Here is a 25,946-nt window from a genome sequence, read left to right as displayed (position 1 = left end):
TCAAAAGGATTTGTAAACTGTTTTGGGGCTTAAAGAGATAAAGCTAGAAAGCCTCAGTTACTATATAATGCACCTCGTCTTAATAACTGATCCCCTGAGGGTTTCTGATAACCAAGCTCAGGCTCTATTAAGAAAATTATCATGAAGCTAAAAGATATTTACCAAGGATAAGAAAGGCTGGACCTGGTAATTAATCCTTCTCACTATTAAATAGAAATTAGGTCCTCATGAGATTGTTACAAATTTGAGCTCCCACAGTTCAACATAGATTTTGAAATATTGGAGAGAGTCCAAATAAGACCAAGAGAAAGGACTTAAAAATTATCTGTATTTTATAAGGAAAAGTGAAAGGCTTATCTATTTGGAAAAAAAGAAAAGCTTCAGGAGGGATCATTTCTGCCTCCAATCCTATATTAGGATAAGGAATTTAGTTATTAAATTGTTGTGAAACAATTGCATTAGTAGACAATGTTCTGAAGCCTAAGAACAATGTCACTTAAACCAATAGGTCACTAAAGGATAGTGTGAAAATGTTATTTCTGGAAATAGAATCTTACAGGTTCAGCCAGAGCCTTTCAGAAAAGAAGGGACTACTTAGATGTCAGATGTCTGCAGAGTATTAGATTAAATAATGGAGGCAGATGAAATATTAGGTATTTTCATGGATATCCTATTCATCTATTTTTATCCTAAAGCACCTACAAGAGCCCAACACCTAGTGACAGGTAAACAGCCTTAGGATCTAAGAAACTGAGAGACACGACTGCCTTTTACCTTCACCTGCATCCCTCAGATGAGCTCAGTAATCTGGGAACTTGACCCAATTTGGTTTTCTCTTTATTTGGGTCCCATGTGACACTGGATAACTTAATGTTTAAGTGTCACCCATCTGTGAATGGAGAACTCCTCTGATGGAGAAAGTGTTGAGAGAGTTAACCACATATAAACTCCTCGAACACACAGTGGGGGGGGGGGGGGGCATTGCTGTGACAGAGCCAGCGTGGGAACTCGGATTCAGTCCTCTTTCCAGAAGTGCTTCTGAAAGTAGCCTCCATATCATATGACACTGCAAGGAGGCAGGGAAGGCGTCCCTACACCAAGGATGGTCTCTCTGCTGTTGGAGAGGTCTTGGTAGCTTCTGTACTTCACCCAGAATCATTGCTTCCATTACAAATTAAACTGGTCCCAAGAAAAATAATGCACACTGAGCACAAATCATGTAGACATGTGGAAGCAGGTGTGGGTGATGAGGATAATGACTGACAGCGCCCTGAATCCATAAGCAAAGAAGGTCGGAGTGGGGAGGGAGGACGTCAGGGAAGGAGGTGTGGGAGTCCTCAAGACAGACTCTCTCCTCCATCATTGTGCCCTAATACACTTTCAAAATTCAATACGGCTATTCGCTTCTGGTCAAGGAAAAAGGATTCCTGATGCACAGGTTAGAACCAGGCTCCTGGATTTATGGAAAGCATGCCAGAAGCCAGAATGCATGACACAAGTTTCATCTTCCTCTAGAACTTTTGCAGTGTGAATGGAGGCGAAGAATGGAAGTTTAATATAAACGTATTTTCTCTCCAAATCTGAAATAAAGCTGAGTCTCACAAACCATGCCAGGTACCAGGAGCCTACAACAGATCTTGTATTCTGGGGGAAAATGTTTTTATGTAATTTGATTTGTTTGGCTCTCATAGATAAAAGGGAGAAAAAAGCAGCCTTTCTTTTTTTTTTTTTTCAAAACACTCAGATCATATTTGTGCAGTTTCAGGACTTCTTTTTTTTTTTTAAATGGGCATGCAGAGGGTTTATTGTTTCATTGCTCTCAGAGCATTCCAAGCAATTGAAATAATATGGATTTTTTTTTTTTACTTACCCAACATTAAAACAGGTAAGGCTTTTGCAACCTTTATTGAATTTCTGTTAACATTAATGAAAAGTGACGAGAGCAATTCAAGACATGCAAGGAAAATTACTTCTTATTAACACAATTCTAAAATATTCATCTGTAGTATCACTGTACACATTAACTTTTTCTTAACCTGAGCTTGGTTATCAGTGAAGTAACCTAAGAAGTATATCCATTTTCTTAACTAAAATTAGACATTTCTTAACTGGTTTTCTTAACATCTGACATCTATAACTTGTTGTAGATGAAATATAGTAAAACCAACTTTTTCCATTTAAAATGTTTAAGAGGACACATTGGCAATGAGAACTCCTTTAACATAATTTCAAGAGCTCTATACACTATGTCATTTGGATTCTACTGCTTATTTTGAGTGACTATAAAGTAATTTGGGGTTTCTAAAGACTGAGAGGCATTTCTCAAGGTTGGCTTTTCCAAACAGAAAATTGAGTGTTATAAACTCCACCTCCCACAGATCAGAATTCACAACCATTGGTCAGGGGCAAATATTACCAGCTCTGCGTCCTCAGTCACTCCGTGCCATTTCACCAAGTAGGAGCCAAAGGTAAGTTTTTACACTTGCTTTCTTCTTGGGTCAGAGACTTTTTTTCGTCCTATAATAACCTTTTAAAAAATAATTCAATTTGTTTTAATATCTCTTGGTGAACTTGGATGCAATGGATTGGGTTGAAGTTCGCTATTTTATATTTATGTTATTCTTGGAAAATCCAAAATTTTGAATTAGCCCAAGAATTAATAGCATCCAGTAAAATAGTTGCTCTTAATAGTCAGGATAGATGCCAATAAAATTATAGTAGTTTCCAATATATTCTTAAAGCAAGTGCCCTGACATAGACCATGTTCCTTGCCAGGATAGCTAGGCACTATTGATTAGTATTGATTGAAATATTACACAACAGAAGAAAAAGGGGAGATTTCAGGTGTTTAAAAACATACTGATGATCCTATGGGAATTAGGCATTTGGAATGTCTTTTTAATGTCTATATTTTAAAGCTTTATATAAGCATAATTCTCAAAATATCATGACATGGTGTGAAGTACACAACAAATTCAAAGTCTCAACAAAGGCACTACATTAAATACTAGTATAGTCACTTGAAGGAAGAAACATCCTTTTAAAGCTAAACATAGAGAGGTGTTCTTCATAGTTCCAGGCTTTGCACAGACTTTCTTACTGCTGATAGCTCTAGAGGATATGCACAATGCAAGTAAACTCTGAGAATGTAGACACTTATAATCAAATACAGAGTATAAAGTGAGAAAAATAATCAGCAAGTGCATAATCACTTTGAACAATGAAAGTTGCCAGAAATGTAGAAGGAAAATATTTTTTCGAGGTTAGTGGTGGCCCCTGTGAATGCCTCCCACTTGAAAAGGGAAGAATGGTTCCTGGAAGATTTGTAAATCACACCGGTTGATTGAGTAGGACTTTGTTGGTGACTGTGTACAGCGGTTCCAAATCCCCAATCCTGCAAAGAGCCCTGCAAAGGCGGGTAAAATAGAGCCTTGGCTTATCCAGTGTGAATAAAAAAAATGATTCGAAGAAAGCATAGGAGGGAATAAAAAGGAACTCCTTGTACTGCTTCTTTTTCTCAGAGGGATTTCATATCCCTCTGCCTAAACCTGCTTAATAAAGACTTTCTTTCAAGTAACTGAAGGTTATTTTGTCTGCCAGTGCATTCAAGTTTAAAAGTAATATTTATCATGAATTCCCTTTTACGTGTGTGCATAGGTACAAACACCAGAGGTTCTGTTCTTGAAGTAACCTAAGAAGTGTAACCAAAATACAAAACCTTTAAAATTAGACATGCTTGATAAAAAGTTTTACAAATGCTTTGCTTCCTCAGTAAAGGACCACCAGGTAACATTTTTGATAGGCCCAACTTAAATGTTTAAAATTAAACATGAGAGTTTGTTTTCTTAAACTAAAATGTATTCAAAGGAGCACATACAGAACTAAAATAATTAAAATTATAAATGTTATACATATATTATACATATATACATATTTATACATATATAACATACATATATTATAAATATAATTAAAATTATAAGATTTTGATTGAATCCTCCCAAAAAGCAGGATGTTATCATGGAAAATAAGAATTGTGCTTAACAAAGAATTACAAAACAAAAGAGTTTTTAATCTTATGTGTGTGGAAATCCTCCTTGAAGGAAATCTTGCCAAATAGTATCTTTTAGACATGGATTCTTGATTCTGAGTTTAAAGCTTAGATGGCTATTAAGAATTGAAAGAAAACACTGAGGACTAAAGGAGAAATAATTTTCTTTTCTGTTCTATTCAGTTAAGAATAAGTTTTGAAAAGTATCGCATGAAATATTAATGTGTATGTATATTAAATTATGTATGCATTAATGATACCCAGAGGCAAGAAGGAAGTAAAAGGGGAAAAAAAAAAACAAAACAAAAAACCTTCATTATTTTGACTGGAAAAAGCCATAGGCTTGAATGTGCAAGAAACAGTTATGAGTCCTAGTTAGGTCACTAGCCAACCCTGTTTTGGTTTCCTCATCTGAAAAACGGAGTAACAGTAAAATAGTTCTCCTCCTCCTCCTTCCTACTCCCAGTTGAAGAAAGAAACTTAATGCTTAGTAAAAGGTAAAACTCTAATGCACAAGCTTTTGTGAATAAGTGCATGACAATATTTCCACATCCTATTTTCTCTGTGTTTCTATATGAAGTAAACTTATTTTCACCGCAATTACACTATCTACGTAAAAACATGGATGGGTTTGTGATTAATTTGAGCATCGGTATCACGAGTCTTCCGAATCCATACAATTTCCTGTGTTATGTTTATAAATGATCCGTGTAAAGAAAGCTACCGGCTTGAGTTCCACAGCATTGACATTTATTTATCATTCCTATTTAGTGAAAAATATTCATAAGTTATCATCAATTAAATATTTATACATTTTGGCCTTTTTTGATTAGGAAAGCTTGAAAAATGAAAATGTTGGCAAGACTCGTTCTGGGACTTGTCATCTTCAATGCTGCTGGGACTGCTCCAACTCTGGAACCCATCAACTACGACTCAGAAACATACGATGCCACTTTGGAGGACCTGGATAATTTATACAACTATGAAAACATACCTATTGGTCAAGCTGAGGTAACTGATTCCTCACTCTTGAGACTTTTAAGAGCATGAGTATGGGGAATTACTGAGATGCGTTCCTTTCAAATAGATTTTTGTTTATGTATAAATAGAGATGTTCTATCTTAGTAATTTCATATGACCCTTCCCTCAGAATGTATTCAATCCGTTGGAGGTTAACATTAGGACACGCTTTTGCTTTCTCACAGTTCACTTCATTTCCTTTATATCTTCTCACAAAATTAAAGCCACAACAACGAAAATAGTTTCTATCAAGTTAAGACAAGAGAAGATTAAAGGAAAAAGCAGTCAGTAAGGAAGAGTGGAAATAATACACATGCAATGATGAGGAAGTTGGGGAAGTTTGGGGCAAAGAAAAAAGATGTGAGATTAACATAAACTGGAAGAAAATAAAAAGAATGCAAAGAACAGACAATGATTTGGAGCTCCACTGTATTCCAAGAGTGGATGTGCTTTCTGAAATGACTGATTATCTCTCAGCAGTAATGTAGACATTGGCAAGGTTACAGCCCATTACATAAATCTGATATGACATGTTTCTAATTAAATGTTAGACTTTTTACATAACTAAAGGATACAGACTAATTTTTCTGAATCAGAAAACAAACAGACCTTGAAATGTTGGCGTGTAATTAAAGTACAACATTGACAAAAACTAATTAAGAAGAAATCAACCAAAAGAGAAATTACATCACCTATACGGGATCATAACATATTTTGGGCAGTCTTTCAAGTGCAAATCTTCTTAGAATAATTACTTTTGATAACTAGGGAAATAAAATATTCAGACAAAAGCATATATTTAAATGGAACTTAGCTATATCTTTATTAAGAGGATAAACGTTCTCATCATTGTTTATGTTGCCTGATGAAATTCAAGAATCAAATTTGCACAATACTTTTCACATCTTCTCCCCAACTCCATTTTCCTTTCCATCTCCCTCTCTTTTGGCTTCAGTCTCCCCTCACCCCAGGCCCCACTCCTTTTCTTTCTCCCTTTTTCTCTTTCCTTCTTTTTAGTAAAGTTTTAGGGTTATCAGAAGACCACTGTTCTTCTGCAAAGTTGTAACTCTATTTTCCAAGGCCTTATTCACTGTTTGATTCATTTGGCTGTATGTCTTCTATTATGTTAAGGGTATTTTCTGTGGAGTTTATGGTCATTAACACCAGTCTTGTTGTATGTGATCTCTGCATCTCCAATCTAATGCATCAGTGAAGAGTAGAAGGAGAAAACTTTTCAGTGATTAACTCATCTGCCCTGCTCCTTTTCCCATCTTGCATAAATATTTTAAGAAAAAAAAAGACTGCATATGTCTGTGCAGTTATCTACCAAACTAAATATTGTAGTTTAAATTTACTTGTCATGCCTCCAAAAAATATTTTATAGGATCAAGGATCAAACTCACAGGTTTGGCGGGTACCAAAAGTAAGTCCTCTGTTTTTAGTAGGCCTGAGGAGTAGACTTTAGGGAGGGCTCAAGGCTGCCCTAGATAATATTGTGAAGGAGAGGAGCTTTATCTGTAGACTTCTTTAAAGCCATTCCTTGCTGTCAGAACCCCTTTTTACTGCACATTCTCATGAGATTCTGAAGTTCTTTCTGACATCAAGAAATTTAAGCTAATAAATTGAATCTATAGAAAGATGATTTAGTATACAACCCTTCCTCAGTATTTGCTTATTCTGAAAGAGCAACTTCTTACAAGGTACCAAAAATGTGGCATGGTATCCTCTTACCTCGTTCAAGCATCCCTAATTTTCGCACTGGCTTAGCCAAACTTAGCATCCTTAACAACTGCGGGATCCAGAGAGCTACTAAATAATCTCTTGTTGCTGATTGAAATAGGTAAGTCCTCCCTGATTTAATAATCTTTTGTGATGAAGTCATCATCAGAAAACCAGTTTATAGATACATGATATACATATATACATATACATATACCTGTGCTATCATGAAAACATAATACATTTGAAAACAAACTATGCATATTTTTTTAACTTTACCAAGTTGGTCCAGTAGCAAAAATCAATCAGCCAACCCACTCACCCACCACCTATGAAACAAAAAAATACAAAAACAATGTGACATAATACATAAAATGACATGAGGAACAAAATTCAGAACTTCAGCTTAGATCATAACAAAACATTAATGTTAATATTATTCTTTGTTTACAGACAAAGAATATACAATTCCTTATAGAAAGATGTGAAATAAAGCCAATAGATCTAGTCATGTGAGTGGATTCTAGAATACAGTTACTCATGATATGAGTTTCTTGAATTTAGTCTTGGAAATTCAGATTCTGGCAACTCCTGATAACCTTATTTGTCTCATCTTTATAAATTAAGAGCAATTGTTCTATATGTTCTTGATCCTCTGTGATACTTTTTGTATGAACGCTGGTAACATATCCATCTAGGGGACAGTTGATGAAAAAATTCATAGTAAACAAAGCACATGGAGAATGGTGGGATCAGGTTCTTTAGATTTTGTCCTCAATGCCAAGAGTATGGTTCTGTCTATCTTAGCTTAGAATTTATTTGTCATCTATAGAAAAGGCAATATTTTATATTATAATTACTATAAAAAATTATATTTTAAAATTGCAAGTTTATAGAATAACTGAACAATGCTTCTGAAATATATGCCAGTTTCTTTCCTCTAAACTGTAAGACTTGGCATCCTAGCCAATATAGTAGACCCTCTAGACTTTGAATGATTAATCCTTAAGGTCTCTGACTATGAAGTAAGCAGAATTCTAAGATGTCCCCTAACTGACCCATCCACTGGTCTGTCCATGCCCTCTATAATTCTTAATATCATGGATATATTGGGATATCACTCCTATAATTAGGTTATTTTATATGGCACAACTGAAATTTAAAAAGGGAAGTTATTTTGGTTGGCTTGACTTACACTTGTGCTCACTTTAAAACAGTGTCTTGAGGTCAGGGACAAATTTTGAAGCATGAGAGAAATTCAAGGCAAGGGAAACTCTCTGTTGCTGGCTTTAAAAATGGATGGGTCCACGTAGCAAGGAATGCAGGAAGTTTCTAAATTTTGAGAGAAGGTGACAGCCAGTGAGCATATAGAAACCACAGCACTGTAGATGCCAGGAACTCAGAGCCCCACGTGAGATCACAGCCCTAGCCATTAACCTTGATTTTGGCCTTGTGAGACCCTGAGCAGAGAACCCAGTCAGGTCATCCCTGGACCCACAGAAACTGTCAGTTAAAAAATGAGTATAGTTTTAAGCTGATAAATGTATGGTAATTTGTCATGCAGCCATAGAAAACTAATAACAATATGTAATAATGTAAATTTTTTCCTGAAACCCAAATTTGAATTATACTGCTGCAAAACTTGCATTTATGAATCCAGTGATTTATCTAGCAATGAGCCCAATCATGCCCTGAATCCCGGAGTTAGAATCTCAATAGAGCTTTGTTGATTTCTACTGGTGGTAGTATATTCATTACCTCCCTAGTGATTAGAAAGGGTCATGAAAGAATTTCTGGTTTTGAAAATCTTATGCAGTAACAGTACTCCTGACTGCTGACTTACGTGATTTCTGATGATTTAGAATATCCAGGATCTGCTGGATTCTGTTAGGAGGCCCAACAATTCCATCATGATGCTCTATGTTACCTAGTGGATAATGGATAAATTTGCTGGTATAATATAAAATTGTTGCAGGTTTTTACTTAGCTTTTATTTTACTTTAATGGTATTAGTAGGAATTGGATATAAGCCTTAAGACCAAAATATGAACTTTTTGCTTTCTGATGAATATTAGCTAAGCTCGATTGAGCGATTTTGTGCTGCGTATTATTCTAGGCCTATCACAGGCATTATCTCATTTCTGACAACAAAACTAGGAAGTGCTATTGTTATTTTCATTGAATAGATGAGAATATTGAGATAAAGAGCAGGTAAGTAACTTAACTAAGATTATAGTTATTAATGACATATAATTATAGTGATATTATCTTCTCATATCAGAAAATAACTTCCAGAAGGTTAATAAAAAATTATATTATCCTCCCTCTGTTTCCTACCATTTTCCAAATTGTCCTTTTAACTTGATATTTGTTTTAGTTGAACTGAACGCTGGTGCTCCCACTTTGCTAAAAGAGAAAGAAAGCATTGTTCTATGGGTGAATAATGTAAACTAGAAGTAACCTTTATAGACTGTTGACTTACCTATTTACTGTAAGAAAGAATGGCTTAAGTCTAACTACTTCAAAGAATAATTGTAGATAGGCATTCTCCAACGTATTATATCTATGGTATGGGCTAGCCAGCTATCTATCTAATCTTTATATAGCTATAGATATATAAAAATCATACATATTTGGTGGCTTGGAATGCAGGGAAACATTTTGCTATTTGCCTTAAAGATTTCATCAGAACAAGTTCAAAATTTGATATTGTCTGATTGATTTAAATTCAGTCTGTTTTTGACTAAGGTAAGTATTTGGTGTTTCTATTTTCATAATATAGTTTTGGGGTGATTGATTTTTCATGTCTCTTAGGTCTAAGATAAACACTGGCCCTGATCATGAGTTATTTCTTTTACCCAGAAAAGTACTCAGTGGCTGTATTAATATTTATGGAGGATATGAACTACCATTCCTGCAGTAAGTTCTCCTCGGCTCCATCCAATCAGACCGATCCTGCCCTATACTACCTTCCTTTAGCCTTATATAATTACTTTTACTTAATCTTCAGTAGACACTATGAATGTTGTAGTACAGAGCCCCGTGGAGACTTGATTGTATTTAATGTGGGAAAGTATGAAGGGCATTTACAATGATAGCATACAATGCTCTTCAGGAGGATATGGAGTAGGAATTTCTCTCAGGCCTCAGTGTCCAAATGGATTGTAAATTTTAAAGAAGTTGCTTATTTTGGGGGGCTCTACATCTTGTAACTAATTGTGCTTGTCATTTTGCTCAAAATCTGGGGCTTAAGTTTTTGCTTTATTCTTTTCTCATTTTACTTATTTATTTATTTAGATGTATTTATTTGAGAGAGAGAGAGAGAATGAGTAGGGGAAGGGGTGGAGGGGGAGAATCTTCAAGAAGACACCCCACTGAGCGAGGAGCCCAAGGTGGGGTTCTGTCTCAGGACTCATGAGATCATGACCTGAGCCAAAACCAAGAGTAGGATGCTTAAGTTACTGAGCCACCCAGGCGCCCCTCTTCATTTTATATTACTTTCCTCACCTTTACTTTCTTATCATCCTAATGTCCTCATATAGATTGAAGACTGCCACACATGCTTTTAGAACTGCCTCATATACTTTCATAAATAAATAACAATAACGACTAATAAAGGGATATCAGTGATAATTGACCAATAGGAAATTTTTTGAATGAGAGATGCTTTCCTTGTTAATACTCTCCATTGATCTTAAAATTAGCCCATTTTTTTTCTCTTTCATTAAGAGAACAAGTAGCTAAATTGTTTAAAATCATCTTTATAAGGAAAACTGCCATTTAAACAAATTCATTAAGCTTAAAAAAATAGCTTTTAGAGATGCAGAACCTGTAAGATTCATCAAAGGAATGAAAATTAAATTTAGTGGAGTTGTAGAAATGGACCAAAAACTCAGTGAAGGCAGTTGTATCCAGTAACAGTTGAACAATGGTTTCTTTTCAGTTGCCATCATGGTAATATGGTGCCATGAAAATAATTTTAGAATAAATGTTGATGTCCTGTAACACAGAAATTGCTTAAGTAGAATCAAATTAATTTTGGGCTACCTACAGAATGAATGTCCACTATACATAATGATATATAAAAAGTATTTTTAATTAGGTTATCTAAATATGATAAATTGGTATAGAACTTTGGTAATGCTAACAGTTAGCTTATTTCAAAAACCATCTCTGTGTTTTCTGGACAAAAAGTAATTAAATTAGTAATATTTTTACTATTTACTTCCTCTGGTGATGAAGGCATGGAATACTTTTATCCTTATATTTGAAACGATGTCTCACTTTGGCCAGTTTATATAATACATTTTAAAGTTTCAAACTTGGGGCACCTGGGTGGCTCAGTCGTTAAGCGTCTGCCTTTGGGGTCATGATCCCAGGGTCCTGGGATCAAGCCCCGCATCAGGCTCCCTGCTCAGCTGGAAGCCTGCTTCTCCCTCTCCCACCCCACCACCCCTAGCTTGTGTTCCCCCCTCACTGTGTCTCTCTATCAAATAAATAAATAAAATCTTTAAAGAAAATTAAAAAAAATAAAGTTTCAAACTTACGGTTTGCATATAAAACACTTTTTATTGTTAGAAGTAACTTAAACTCAACCTGAATTAAATGTTCTTTTCAGAATTTGGCAACAAATAAAAGCTAATCTTCCTCTTCACTCTCTCTCTTCACCAAAGACACTCTGGAAGAAGGGAGGGAAGAATTTTGCTGATGAGCTTTTAATATGGTTGTCTGATTGACTTACCATATGCTTCTTTTAAAAACAGTGTTAAACTATTTGAATGTTATTTTAAAACTATTGGAAAGTTTTAAAAAATGTAGCAACAAACATATACAATTATATAAGCCCCTCAGGAAACAAAAGAACCCTGATTATCTTTGTCAGTGACTTGTTTGTATTTGTGTTAGACCTTATTTATGAGACCACAAACATAAGTTAAATCTCATAACTGTCCCTTGAAATGATAAATTATTCTATTATTATTATTTATTATTATTATTATTATTATTATTATTAAAAGCAACTGAGGATCAGAATTTTGCCCAAGGTTATTCAGCTAGTTAAGTTTCAGAGTAATATTTAAACCAGATTGTTTTAATGCCAAACCAGAGAGACTTTGGCATTAAAAGCTTCCATTATTTTCCTTCTTCTTCTCTTTAAACTTTCCTTCTTTTAGCTGTGTCCAATATTAAGCTTTCTTTCCTCTGAAATTAAGTAATTTGATTGTTAGGAATCAGAAAAACAAGAATTTTCAAGTGATTATAATTAACACAATATCTAAGCATCTGTCTTAGCTGTCAAAGTATTTAAGGGAGAGAGAGGTAAGACAATCCTTCTGAACTGAAAGCTACTTTGTGAAAAATGTGGAGCTTGAGCAATCTGCACCAAACACATTTCTTCCTCATCCATTTTCAAGATAAAATAGAAAATAAGATACAGCTTTCATTGGCAGTCTTCATGGTCACATTCTTTGAGATAATTAATATGGATCACTTAAATCAATTGGAGCACTAGGCTCATGTTTAGAGAAGAATTCCATTGCACTTAAGATATCCACGTGCCAGTCTATGAAACCCTTAAGAATACATCTTTAGTAACCAGGTTGATATCTCAGAGCCTTTTAACATCTTTCGAAGCCAACTGTTGACATAATGGTAACGATAAAGAAGAGCTTCAAGATTTATTATCAACTGTGTGGGACAATTTTGGAAAAAGATAAATTTAAAATTCCATTCTGTTTAACAAACACCTTAGTCTGTGTTAGAGTGAAAATCCAAATAACATTCTGGATTTCCTTTTTTTTTAATGAGAAGCAGACCTATAATTTAAATATTATCTGCTGAAGGCCTGGCCTTACTGGTTAGGAACTGACCGACAGAGTGAGCATCCTAATCCAAGTGAATATATCGGTGAGGACATTTGTTTCCCATCCTGACTTTGCCTGGGCATTTAAACTATTAAACCACACACTACAAAGAATAATCAAAGAAACCACTGGCAGTGGGTGTTTCTCATGTATACACCTGTTTCATCCTTAAGAAGTAGTTTGTCACAGTGTTGAGTGACTGGGTCCTGGATTCCTACTCCCTGTGTTTGAGTCCCAGGTCTGAACACCAACTATACAGCCTTGGAAAATAAGACAACCCTTCTGAGCTTCAGCCTCCTGGTTATAAGCTACCTTATGAGGATGAGGTAAGATACACTTGTTAACTGCTTAACTTAGAGCTTGGCACATGGTAAATGTTTCATAAATGTGAGTAGCTTTATCATCAAATGACTCATTCAATCAATAGCCACTGAAGCTGATGTACCGCACGGTGGTCAGGGAAGCCTTCATGAGAGGGATGGGATTTCAGCTGTAATTAAGGCTAACTGCACCTGGCATGAGTTCACTTTATATCTGCCTTCCAATCTTTTGCTGAGAGCCAAGAATTGTGGCAGGTAGATCATACCAGCTCTTCTCTGTCCCTCAGTACCTCCCAGTCTACTCATCTTAAAAATATACAACTTCAACACAATAGAGGAAGTGAAAACAGATTTTATATATATATAAGATCTGTAGTTATCTAGTGACACATAAGGCTTCTATGAATTCTGTCACAAAATATATATGCGGAGAAATTATGTCCCCAAATCTGTCCTCAGTTGCAGACCTGACAGCAAATCTGAGACATGTTATTTTACTTGTGTGTTTATTCACCACAGTATTTAAGGCTACTTACATGAATAAAAGCTATAATGTGTATAGCAATAGATATATAGATATATATACAATAAATATAAATGTAGATATAGATAAAATAGAATCTGTATACAGCAGTATCATCTCATAAAATAATTTCTAAAACTATATAATACAGTGTATATTGTGTTATGCTCTCCATAATATCACATCTTGTATTATATATTATTAATTATGTATTATTTTACATTATGGCATGGAAAATATAAAGAAAGTGAAGCAAAGAAAAAAACAAGAGTTGCAAACATAATATGAAGCCAGGAGTCAGGTACATATATAAAAATGCATATTATTTTGTATTATAACACATATAGATACATATAATACTGAATTTTTTCTGGGCAATAGGTGTTAGATTTTAAGGGACCCCATAAAAACTCCTCCTAACTCACTGCCTAACTTCAGACCAAGTTGAGTAACAGAAATGAGACAAATAGGGTTCAAAATATCTCCATTACTACTGATAAAGGCCTGGGTTGAAATATACAACTTAGGTATGAAGTGATTATGAGCATCCTAATATAAAATTCCAGAAGTAGATATGCCATCAGTCTTAGGCAATGGTGGTTAACCACAGTCCTCAGATGAGTGCCTGATCCAGTAAATTTTACTGCTTGGAGGGACAAAATTATATTTCTTGACAGGGAGGAAATTTTCCCCAAAAGGGAGGGTGAACCACTCAGGCCTAGTATCTTCTCCCACCCAACAATTAGCCTAGTCATTCTTCCTCAGGAAGAGTGAGTAAAGGGACCAACAGAGGATGCACCCTCCCCCCAGGATGGCAGCCTTTAAGCCATTAAGCTTAACTATTAAGTTCAATATAGCTCTTCCCTTCAACAGAAAATGCCCCATTTTTAGGACAATCATGCTCCCGCCTTTATGAGCCATATCTCTATGCCAACCACCTCTCAGGTGTCCTCTGACAGAATGTAGATTTTAATCTCAGAAGCTCTAAAATAGATCCGAGAGCATCTATGAATTTATCTCAAAGGCCTTCCTGTACCTGAGATTGACATTTTACCCCTAGTTCTATGTTCTACCTCAAATTATATCAAGCCACATTAATAATAGAGCTTAGGAAAGACTCTGAAATGAAATTAAGCGCTAAGTAAATATACTCTGAAAAAAACAACTCCAGAAACATAAAGAAAACACAAATATGTATATATTTCCCCTACTTCTATGAAGTTTTTGAGGAAAAATAAAAGACTACAGATTAACCTCTCCTGCACATTAAAGTCTGAACTTGTTTAAATCCAAAGAGATTACAGTACAAAATCAGAATTGCTTGACTTTGATTTAAAAATCCAAAGAATAGACAGTCCAAAACTTCCTTTTCCTAATTCCTTTTGCTTTCTCTTGCCTGGGTCAAACTGGACTCTCAGTAATGGCAATATGAGTGGATTCTTCCAGGTACACGTGTAGTTCCTTCAGAGGCATATCCTTTGTTATTAGTTCATTACCAAGTGTCCCATGACCTTAATATTAAAAAGAATGGAGCATTGGGGTGCCTGGGTGGCTCACTTGTTAAGTGTCTGCCTTCGGCTCAGGTCATGATCCCAGGATCCTGGGATCGAGCCCCGCATTGGACTCCCTGCTCGGCGGGAAGCCTGCTTCTCCCTCTCCCATTCCCCCTACTTGTATTCCCTCTCTTGCTGTCTCTCTCACTGTCAAATAAATAAATAAAATCTTTAAAAAATAAAAATAAAAATAATAAATAATAAATAAAAAGAATGGAGCGTTAAGTGCACACACAGTATTATCACAAAACTGACCCTATTTTTTTTTAAGATTTTATTTATTTATTTGACAGAGAGAGACACAGCCAGAGAGGGAACACAAGCAGGGGGAGTGGGAGAGGGAGAAGCAGGCTTCCCGCGGAGCAGGGAGCCCGATGCGGGGCTCGATCCCAGGACCCTGGGACAATGACCTGAGCCGAAGGCAGACGCTTAACGACTGAGCCACCCAGGCACCCCGCAACTGATCCTAAAGAACAAGTTAATCCTGAGTCTCCAAAATAATTATTCTGAGCAAAAGTATATTCCTTAAAACCAGCACATATTGTGGGCAGACACTCAGGAAGAGACTTGGTGGTACCTAAGAAAAATTAGGAGATGGAAAAAAAAATCCTGGTTTAGCCTCATCCAGATGTTGGTCAGCTTATGTCTATTGTCCCTAGTTTGCAGATTTTGAGCTCAAACACTTGGAGGAATCTTCCATCAGGAGTTAAATTATGGCACTGTTGTACTGTTCTTAGAGTAGCTATTCTCAAAATGTAGTTCCTGAACAAACAATATCAGCACCATCTGGGAGCTGGTCAGGAATGCAAATTCTCAGGTCCCACCCCAGACCTAATGAATCAGAAGCTTTAGAGGGTCAGTGATCAGGGATTTAACTCCTCCCATTCTGATGGACCCGTTGTTTGAGTAGCACTGAACTAGGAAACATCCTCTAATATAATGGCTCTTTTCTCAGTGTAGCATTTGAGATAGTCCTGATTTCCAGAATGTTTTCAAAAACATATGATGGCAGCCAGCCCAGTCACCAGGTCAATCAGAAGTTTCCTCCTCAACTCAAAGCCTTTGAATGTCTATTTTCCAGCTAAACCCTGGGTTTCTGGCACCTGATGCTGCCTTGTGTATTCACTCAGGTGACAGATGATCTTGTAAGCAAGAATTTTCAGCCGGTGGGATTCTTCAGCCTGAAAGCTATGTCATGGCTTCTCCTTGGCTTCCTGCTCTGGAATCCAAGAAATTTACCTCCCAGAGAGCTTTCCCCTTTTCCCCGTTTTTTTTTTTTTCCAACTGGAGCATCAACCTCAGCAGATTCTTGAACTGAAGCTGTCATGAATGTTTGTAAAGACTCTGGCCCCTGGGAGCCTAGTGTAAAACAATCTTTCTACCACATTCTCATCAAGACTTTACTAACCTTTTAAAGTTCCAGGACTTAATTAGCATTTCTGTCTTCTACATCCTATTCAGTGGAGTACATTTCCTCTCTAGCATGGTGGTTCTCAACTTTGGCCACATATTTGAATCACCGCTAGAGTTTTTAGAAATCCTAATGTCTCAGCCACACCTCAGACTATTGAAATCAGAATCTCTCGGGATGGGCCCAGATTAGGTGTTTGACTTCGCTCAGCTCTTCTTTTAGTGTCAGTTGCTATTTTTTTTCTGAATTATTTTAATCTGCATTTAATTTGGTCACCATACTGCCCTAGGACTGTGTGCTAGATGTATGCCTTCTCATTTCTTTCTGGTCCAGACTTTTGCTTTTCTAACATAGTCCTGTAGATTTTGTCTTGTGGCATCTAACATAGGGACAGATTTAAAAAAAAGGGGGGGGGCAGCTGGGTAGCTCAGTTGGCTAAGTGGCTGACTCGTGATTTTGGCTCAGGTCACGATCTCGTGGGTCATGAGATCAAGCCCAAGTTGGCTCCTTGCTCAGCAGCGAGTCTGCTTGAGATTCTCCCTCTCTGCCCCTCTCCCCACTCACACTCACTCTCTCTCAGATAAATAAATAAATCTTTTTAAAAAATTAGTAAATTAAGTGCACCTGGGTGGCTCAGTCTATTAAGCATCCAACTCTTAATTTCAGCTCAGGTCATGATCTCAGGGTCCTGGGACTGAACCTCTGCACTCAGCATGGAGTCTGCTTGGGATTCTCTCTCTCCCTCTCTTTCTGCCCCTCCCACTCTCTAAAATAAATAAATAAACAAAATCTTAAATTTTTTTTAAAAAAAGATTAGTAAATTATAAATCTTCCAGAAGTAACATTGTTCAAAAAATTTTTGGAACTCTTCATATTTTCGAGTTGAGTAATCTTGTCCTGGACATGTTCTCCTAAACTAAGATTGAAATTGACCTGTTATTTTCCTACCTAACTCTCTTTTAATATGCCTTTCACTGGATCTTCCCCAATTCCACAAATTCATCATTTTAATACTCCTAGGACAAGTTCTGGTTAACCTTGTCTTGAGTCTGCCAGGAATAAACAGACTTGCCCTGTGTTTGTTAACATCCATACCCACAGGCATGGAAATAGTGCAAGGATTATTGCTTGGTAATGTTGTCACCCAACAGGTTGTACAATCACTGGCTTTGGATGTCAATGCGGACAATATAAGATACAGATAGAGGAACTCTAAAGGATAATCACAGTGACATCATGCCAGACTCTGCTCACATTCAATGTGGGCTTTAAAGTAGAGGGCATGGTTGCAAATATATATTATAACTTGATTACTTAACATATATGAGAAGAAGAACAAAGAAAAATATATAAAAGATATTGAGGTTGGATCGAATTTTCTCAGAAGTGTGTTCTCTTTGGAGTCATGATATCAAAACTTTGATTAAATATGATAAATATGAAAGAAATCAAATTCAGGACATTTAAGATAAAAATCCTTCCACTAAAACTCTATTGAATCGATAACATATATAAAGACATAAAAGAAGTTGAAGGGAATTGGTACATTTTGGTACTGAGAGAAAAAAGGAAGATCATAAAATCAAGGATTTTCAAGGCCAATTAACTACTATTCAGCAGCCTTCTATTGGCAGGGTCATTCAATCTTAGTAATAACAGCAAAAACTTATGGTTGTCAACAAATTTAAAGATTCTGATCCCTTGAAAAACAGCTCTTCCTTTGCCTCAGCTATTAAAGAGCTGACCTACCTAGAGTCCTTTGTCCTGGTTCTATGGTTATCAACAATCTTTTGATCATAATTAGCTTCCCAAGTGATACTGCGGAGACTACAGATAATATATTGGTGGCAGTAGGAGGATTCAGGTTAGCTTTCTGGTTTAGTACAGTTTTTGGATTTCTTTAAAGTAATTCTGCCCCTAAAAGATAAAAGTTTCTAAATTTGTAAAATTTTGTAAGGCTTTACCATTGAAATTGGACAGTAGAAACAAATTAACATACTAATTATCTCTTTCAAAGGCAATTGGCTATTAGCTGGTCCTCCCTGGGACATCCTCTATAAATGCACATATTTTCCTATTCAAAATGTCTATTATTACCCTCTGATAATATATACATCATCATCATCATCACCATGAGTGAATAGCAATTTTATGCAAAGAAGTTCTACATATTAAAAGGCATGGTTTATTATGCTTTGTGAATCAATAAAGTCTGTATTAGAAGGAACAATTTGCTTTGTGTTAGGATAGGAAAGATTTCAACTTTTTAAGTTTCAACTTAAAAAAAAAAACTAAATTACTCCATCATAAAAAAAAAAAACTATTATAAGGTTCCAAATCTCTTGATTTTCAGTCCAACTTCTTGTTTTCAATTATTGTGATTGACTCTCCCCCTAACCCTATCCTCATGAGATTACTGATTTCAGCCTTCACTAAATTGTCTTTCTGGTATCCTTACTTGGGGAGCAAAGGCAGTAAGGGGAAAAGGAATGTGAACTGGCTTTGTTATTAGATAATATTTCTAAAGCCTTTGCCAAATTCTCTACCAATATTATTTGGAGACATTCAATTAGAACTAGATGATACATTTTGTGAGAACCAGGATATTGAAAATCTATTAAGTTTCTGGAGCCTAACAGAATGATGGTGAATGGAGACCTCAATAAACTGGGATAAAACTGAAGTAGAATTTTTTTCTGGCAACTAAAAGTGGAATATTGCCACATTTTCTGACAAAAAGGAAAGGAAATGAGAAAATAAACATGTGAACAACAAAATACTGTGGTCCCAGAAGAGACACACACTTAAACATTACATTAAATACAAAGAAGCATTACCATTTAGAGTTATGAATTTATGATGAATCACCATCTATTAGGATAGATTTTTAAAAACATGAAAGAATTCACATGTTTTCATAAATACATCCTAGCAAGTCAATATCAAATATTATGATTTTATGACTTTGGAAGTAAATAGAAAGCCATTAACTAATTTTGATATTGGACTTACAGACATTTACTCATTATATAGATTTATTAACTCTGATTTATATAGATTTGTTAACTCTGATTTAATCCAGTTTATAAAATACTCAGCTTTAAAAATAAATAAATTGAAATAATGGTGAATTCACTCAAATGTGAATTATTTCAGTAAGTACTCCACCAAATAAGCAAGACCAAAGAACAGTTGTTTGTAAAAAAGAAATCAGAGAGGATAGAGTGACAAAAAAACAAGCATTTATTATTTTTGTTCTAATGTCAGTGATATGTGCTAGGTAAATCAACCCATAAAAGCATTAAAAATTGTTCCCTCAGTATGAATAAGAAATGGATAAGAAAACAAAAATTGAAAAGATTTATATAGGGCAAGTTACATTAGCAGCTGTAACAAACAATTCCAAAATCCCAACGGCTTTGCACAATAAAAATTTATAACTTGCTGACGTGACTGTCCAATGCAGGTCAATAGGTTTACAGTCCTTCAAGTAGTTATTCAGGGATTCAAACTTCTTTCATGCTAGACCTTCACCATCTTCACCTTCAAGGTCACTCTGGTATCTTCTGTTGACAGATTGAGAAAGGATCCTTGCTCCTCACTAATTTGGACCAGATGTGCTGCATTACTTCCTTTCCCATTCAGTTGGCTAAAACTAGCCACATGACCTAAGCCAGAGCCAAAGAAAGTGGAAAATGTACCGGAGCTGAATGCCCAGGAGGAAAATGAAACTGTGGTGAATACATGGAATTGTCTTAGCCATCATGTTTAACCAGACTAAAGTTTCATTCTGACATAATACTTATTTCTCATGAAAGTGAGAATTATAATAAATGCTACTTGAATTTTACAACCCATCTACATCAATGTTATGTGATATTTTTCATATTTGTCAATATCAGGGGAAGACTGAAAGACTGTCAAGTGCTCCCACAGGGTAACATGGCCTTGGTATGGTCTTCAGCCTTCAGGATCAGCAACTGACTAACATAATCAGTGATGATCAAATCAGATTGTAGGTTGATGAAGGATGCCAAGCAAAAATTATATGAGGCTTAAAATTTGTACAAGAAAGTCCATTTATGAATTTATAATGTGAAGGCTTTTCCCCGTGATGATGAGGCTCTCTTCCATGAACTGGAACCCCTCTTTCTCAGAACGCAGTACCTAAGAAGCTAGATTATTCAGCAGAAATTTATTTGGCTGAGTACAGAATAAAAATTAGGTAAATTAAGCAGTCTTATGGCAGCACTAATTAGATTCAAATCCTGGCCTTACTACTTAGAAATCATGTAACCTGTGACAATTTATTTGATCCTCCTATCCCGGGTCTCAGTTTACAAATCTATTAAATGTGTACAATTACTGCACCTTCTACAAAGAGTTATTCTGATAATAACATGTGAATCAATGGAAAGATCATAACAGTTTCTCACATAGTGAATATTCAATTCATGCTAGTTATTTTCATCTAGTCCCTGATGAGATCCAATAAAACTTCTTTTGATACCAGAGATGATCTCTTTAGTGACTTCTGTGTATATTCAACAAATTTAATATTTCTCTCCTTCAAACAATGCTGGCCACAATAATAAACCATTCTTTCCTGAACTTGATTTTTTTTAGGCTGCCACCCTCTTCATTTTATTTTTTCTTTCTTTAGCTGTACTATTATCACTAGTAAGTCAAGAGTCAGGAAGCTGTTCCCAAACACTTGGGAGGAATGGTTTTTTCCTGTGCATTTTTAAGGTCAGTTTTATATCATGAGAACAATCTGAAGTCACTTCAATTTCTTGGGATGGAGGCCTCACTGTGACTCTATCCCAGACCCTATTAATATTTATACTAAAATCTGCATTATTTTTTGTATGCTAATAGGGACAATTATATCCTCATCTTTAAGTGAATATCAATGAGTCAACAAGAATCTCAGTGTATACATGCTTTTACTTTCTTTTTCTTCATGGATTTACTGTATTGTCAATAAAGCTGTTAAAAAATAAAATAAAATAAGATTGGGGGAAAAAAGATGAGGAATGGAGGGAATTCCAAGCAGAACAACTCGTACATGTAAATGTCTTATAGAACAAGGAGCATAAGAAATTAAAGATGGCCAGTGCAGCAGAAGAGCCCATTGATATGATATGGAGGAAGGAGACACTAGAAGGGCCAAGCCATGCAAGACCTTGTAAGTCAAAGTGTTTTGGATTTATTTTAATAATGATAGCAAACATAAAATAAAAATAGCAAAAATATAAATAGCAAATAATAATAGTAAATTTCCATGGCACTTACTATATGTTTTGACATTTTCATCCTAACACAGCTGTACCATTTACTAGATATACCAGGATTTTACAGATCGAGAAACTGAGGCTCAGGAGATAAAGTAACTCACCCAAGGTCTCAGAGGTAGGCTAGAGTCAAGCTCACCTCCTCAGAATCCTTCCTCTTAACTAATATGTTTCTGTGTTTCTGCAAGGACACTGTTCTGGTGGCTATTAAGAATAAAAATCCAGGGGTGCTTGGGTGGCTCAGTTGGTTAAGCATCTGCCTTCAGCTCAAGTCATGATCCCAGGGTCCTGGGATCGAACCCCACATTGGGCTCCCTATTCTGTGGGGAGCCGGCTTCTCCCTCTCCCTCTGCCGCTCCCCCTGCTTGTGCTTGCGCTCTCTCTCTGTCAAATAAATAACTAAAATATTTTTTAAAAAGAATGAAAATCCATTTAAGGATTTTAAAGAGGTTGACATGATTAGCTTTGCCTTTTTAAGAGCTTATTCTCATTACAGAGTGAATATATAATGGAGGAGGTGCCAACTTCCTGTAAGTAAACTATTGTTGTATTCCCAGCAAGACAGGGTAGGACTTAGATTATGGTGATGGTGGTGGACACAGGAAAAAAAAAAATGTATTGATAGATGTTTGAAAATAATACTGACAAGTAAAGTGGACATAATGATCATAATTTAAGTGTGAGGCTTGGCGCATTCATTCTGGCTGATTAGATAATTATAAAGACTAGCAAACCTTCCATCATTTACAATTTCACTCTTTCATTCAGTGATCTTTACATTCATTCATGAAGGTAGGTATCAAATCTGAGTATCCTGAACTCTTTCATAGCTTTCTTTCTGTTATTGCATACGTGACATTTTTGTTAAGTTCCTTATTGGAAATTTAGCTGCAGATTAAGTGCTGAGATCAAAAGATATCAAAATATTAGAAAAAAAACACACATTACGTTTTATTAGTCAAAACACATGCTTAGGAGCAGAAAATGCCTTGTGACCATCCTGAACAGGTATAAGGAGCATGTTCAAGAAGAAGTCAGTACTGACAGGGTTCCCTGGCAAAGGGAAGCAGTCAAGAAGTATGACCGTTGTTTCCAAACGCACTATTTTTTCATACTTTTACTCTGAAATTAAGACAAACATATTAAGTAGACCCAATGGTAGCAATATGGTCCTACGGGTCATTTAGATGTGTTTTTTGCTAAAAGACAAATGGATTTGATTAAAATTATTTATAACCAAATGTTACCACTTAAAATGGTGCTGTGTACTTTTATAGAAAGACTTTTCCGTGGATAACTCTTCTGATTATTGGAGAATGGAAGTCTCAAATCTTTTGCAGTATTCTTAAATGATATAAATATTGATGGTAAAAGTCTCAGTCACATCATCTGGTGCAAGAAAGGTAACTGAATCATTTTCTACTGAGTGTCCTGATGTCTCCAGGGAGCAAAAACTTTATCTAAGACACCTGAGGGTCATGTCAACCCCTTTTTCCCTGAGATTGTACTGGGGTGCTAGGTTACTTACAAGGACTGAAGGCTGTGTGGGGTGCAGAGGCTGAGGTAGGCCTGATGACTCTTCTTGGCACTATTATCGCTCCAACCTGACATCTGCTGACACTTCCCTCTACCCAGGTCACTGTCTTTGGGCTATGCATTTGTCATCTCTGATGCAGACATACTCTTTCACAGGCATGGAATGTACTCCTAAATACAGTCCACCATGACATAAACTATCTATAGCTCTAAAGCCCAGTAGGAAGGGGATAGAAATTGACAACTTACTACAAAGCAGGCAACTCAGAGATGTGCCCTGCTGGTCCCATGTCGAGAAGATATGCAAGCACAGGGATGCCTAAGTCCAAAGCCATGGGCAGGAGTGATCCTTTGTATTTACTGTTTGCAAAATTCAGGTAAATATAATAAAGTGGTTTAAACATTTTAGTGGGGAACAGGTCAGAGTAAAACAAGGAGGTAAAAGGAAAAATAACGGAGGAAAATTCAGGAAGAATGAATATTTATATCAGAGCCTCGGTTATATTTGCATTTGAGGGTTGCCAGTTGTTTTCTGGCCATTTGTGTTTATCCCCAAATTTAGGTTTCTGTAGCATAAGCATAAAAGTCAGCCACATGGAGAGCCAGGTGCTCATGCTTCCCTGCCTTCCTCTCTTTGTATGGATTGCCTCACAACTTCATATCACAGTATGGAAATTGTTAGAAGAAGGAAAAAAAAAAGACAGAAGCCTAAACCATTTCTATCCAATAGTGAGAATAAATGCGTTTGCAACGCAAACAGCTTACCAGGAACAGCACTTTGAGTTTATAGTTCTGGGATTTTGCTGAGCTGAAAAAGCATTCCTTTCCCTTCGTCTTCAAAACTATTCAACATTCACATTTTATTAGCAAGTAAGCATGAACAAAACAGGTTCTGATAAACACAAAAGCTGTTTTTGTCTCGTTATATTGGATGACAAGTGAGATCTTACAGCTTCACGTCAGATCAGTGGAAAAACAATTATCTGTAGAAAGTATGTGCAAACATTTTTCCTGCAAAGCTAAAGATTCAAGGCGACGTGTCTGGAATGTGTTTCTCCCTTTAGGCTGCCTCCATTCCATGAAACATCTGTCTCCATTTCCGCTCTTCCTGGAGCCTCCTTTTGGTCTCTGCAGGTCTATTCCTTCTAAATCTGCTTAATTCTGATCCTGCAGATGGAAACCGTATGTCTCCCTGTTTAAGGAAGTGTGCCCAATCTTCTCAAGTGGAGATTTCTGACCAAGTTTTACAAAATCTTCATGTATGGCTTCCTAATTCACCAAATACAGTATGAGTTGCTTTTGGTTTGATTTCATGCTTTAAGTGATTCTTATGAGTAATTCTTATCAGTAAAATCTCTGAAATTAAATATAAAGCTGTGAATTAGATATATTTTGGACAAGTAGTTTTAAAATTGATTTAATAAGTATTTGTTGATCACCTATTATGCTACAACCTTGAGGTACAAATATAAAACATGTAACATAGAGTGTACCATCTAGTGGGCTTGGATAGGCAGAAAACTGATGGAGTCATTAAAATACAGTGTAGGAAGGGCGGAAATGGGGAGACTCTACAGAAACATAGAGACACAATTCAAAAGTGTGAACTGACAAAAGAGTTTATCCTTTAAAAGGATAATTTTCATTTGTGAAGCAATGTATTCAAATTTATTTAAAAATGATATTAAATAATAAACATATCTTAAAATATTGTGATTATCTAAAACATCTCTCTAAAATACTCAGAAAATATCTGGCCTAGTTATGTATTTATTTTACACATAAAATTAATACTGTGCATGTCATTTTGACATTAAATAAATTAGAAGGTAATTTGTGTGGGGTTTTTTGCCTGTTTAATAAATGCAAATGAAGTGTGGGAAGGATCAAGCAGCCCTATCAGGGTGGTAAAAGGAGAATCTGGGATTTCTGGGGATGTCATGAAGAAAGTATGCCCCCAAAAGTTGGCGCTGCATGTTGCCAACAAACTGTCTTGAGCAGATTTCCTGCCTAAGGTGACAAGGTTGTCAGGGAGGTAGGCATTTATTAAATAATACAGAGGAATAGACATTGAGGCATGGGAAGGGATTTGAGAGGAAGGAGTTATTCTAAATGCAAACAGTGTTCTTAAGAGCAGTTACTCATTACCTAAAATATGCAAGAAGAGAAAACCAAATATAATCTAAGATACAATCCCTGAAAAAATATTTGAGCATTTTTTTCAATTTTAATAAGTTCCCTCTACTGTCAAAGCTTTCAAAAAGGTCAATTTAACAAGCCCAAATATTGTTGGTAATACTTGTTACTCAAAATAATATTGAAAGTATATGAGAAATGGCACATCATAATCAAATCATATAGTTTTCGTATCTCCATATATATTTTTCTTTTGGTAGAAAGGATGCTTTACAGTAAAACAATTGGAAGAAGTGTAAATTGTAAAAAACAAAAACAAAACCCACAAAAACAAAAAACACACACAAACCAACCAACCCAGAATATTTGAATCTAGGAAACCAAGGATTAAAAGGACTCAAAGGAACATACACCTTAATTTCTTAATGGTTGTTATCTTCAAAGGGAATGGAATCAGAGCTTCAGGGTAAAGGGCCTTTGGGACTTTATTCTGCACACTGCTGGGTTAATTTGAATCTT

The 25,946-nt window shown here is 35.8% G+C and overlaps 1 protein-coding gene across 1 annotated transcript in view; it reads left to right on the top strand.

Moving 5' to 3' along the window:
* Window positions 1-2,437: 2,437 nt before the first annotated feature.
* Window positions 2,438-25,946, top strand: part of EPYC (epiphycan) — a 36,777-nt gene continuing 13,268 nt past the window's right edge. Inside the window, exons 1-2 of the mRNA XM_036111819.2 lie at window positions 2,438-2,468; window positions 4,885-5,062. Coding sequence (XP_035967712.1) covers window positions 4,898-5,062 — 165 coding nt within the window. The 5' untranslated portion in view covers window positions 2,438-2,468; window positions 4,885-4,897. The remainder of the gene's footprint in view (window positions 2,469-4,884; window positions 5,063-25,946) is intronic.

This window comes from Halichoerus grypus, chromosome 6, assembly GCF_964656455.1.
Source record: "Halichoerus grypus chromosome 6, mHalGry1.hap1.1, whole genome shotgun sequence".
In the NCBI taxonomy this organism is placed as follows: Eukaryota; Metazoa; Chordata; class Mammalia; order Carnivora; family Phocidae; genus Halichoerus; species Halichoerus grypus.
The sequence above is the reverse complement of the archived record's forward strand: the minus strand, read 5'-3'. Positions and strand labels throughout refer to the sequence as shown.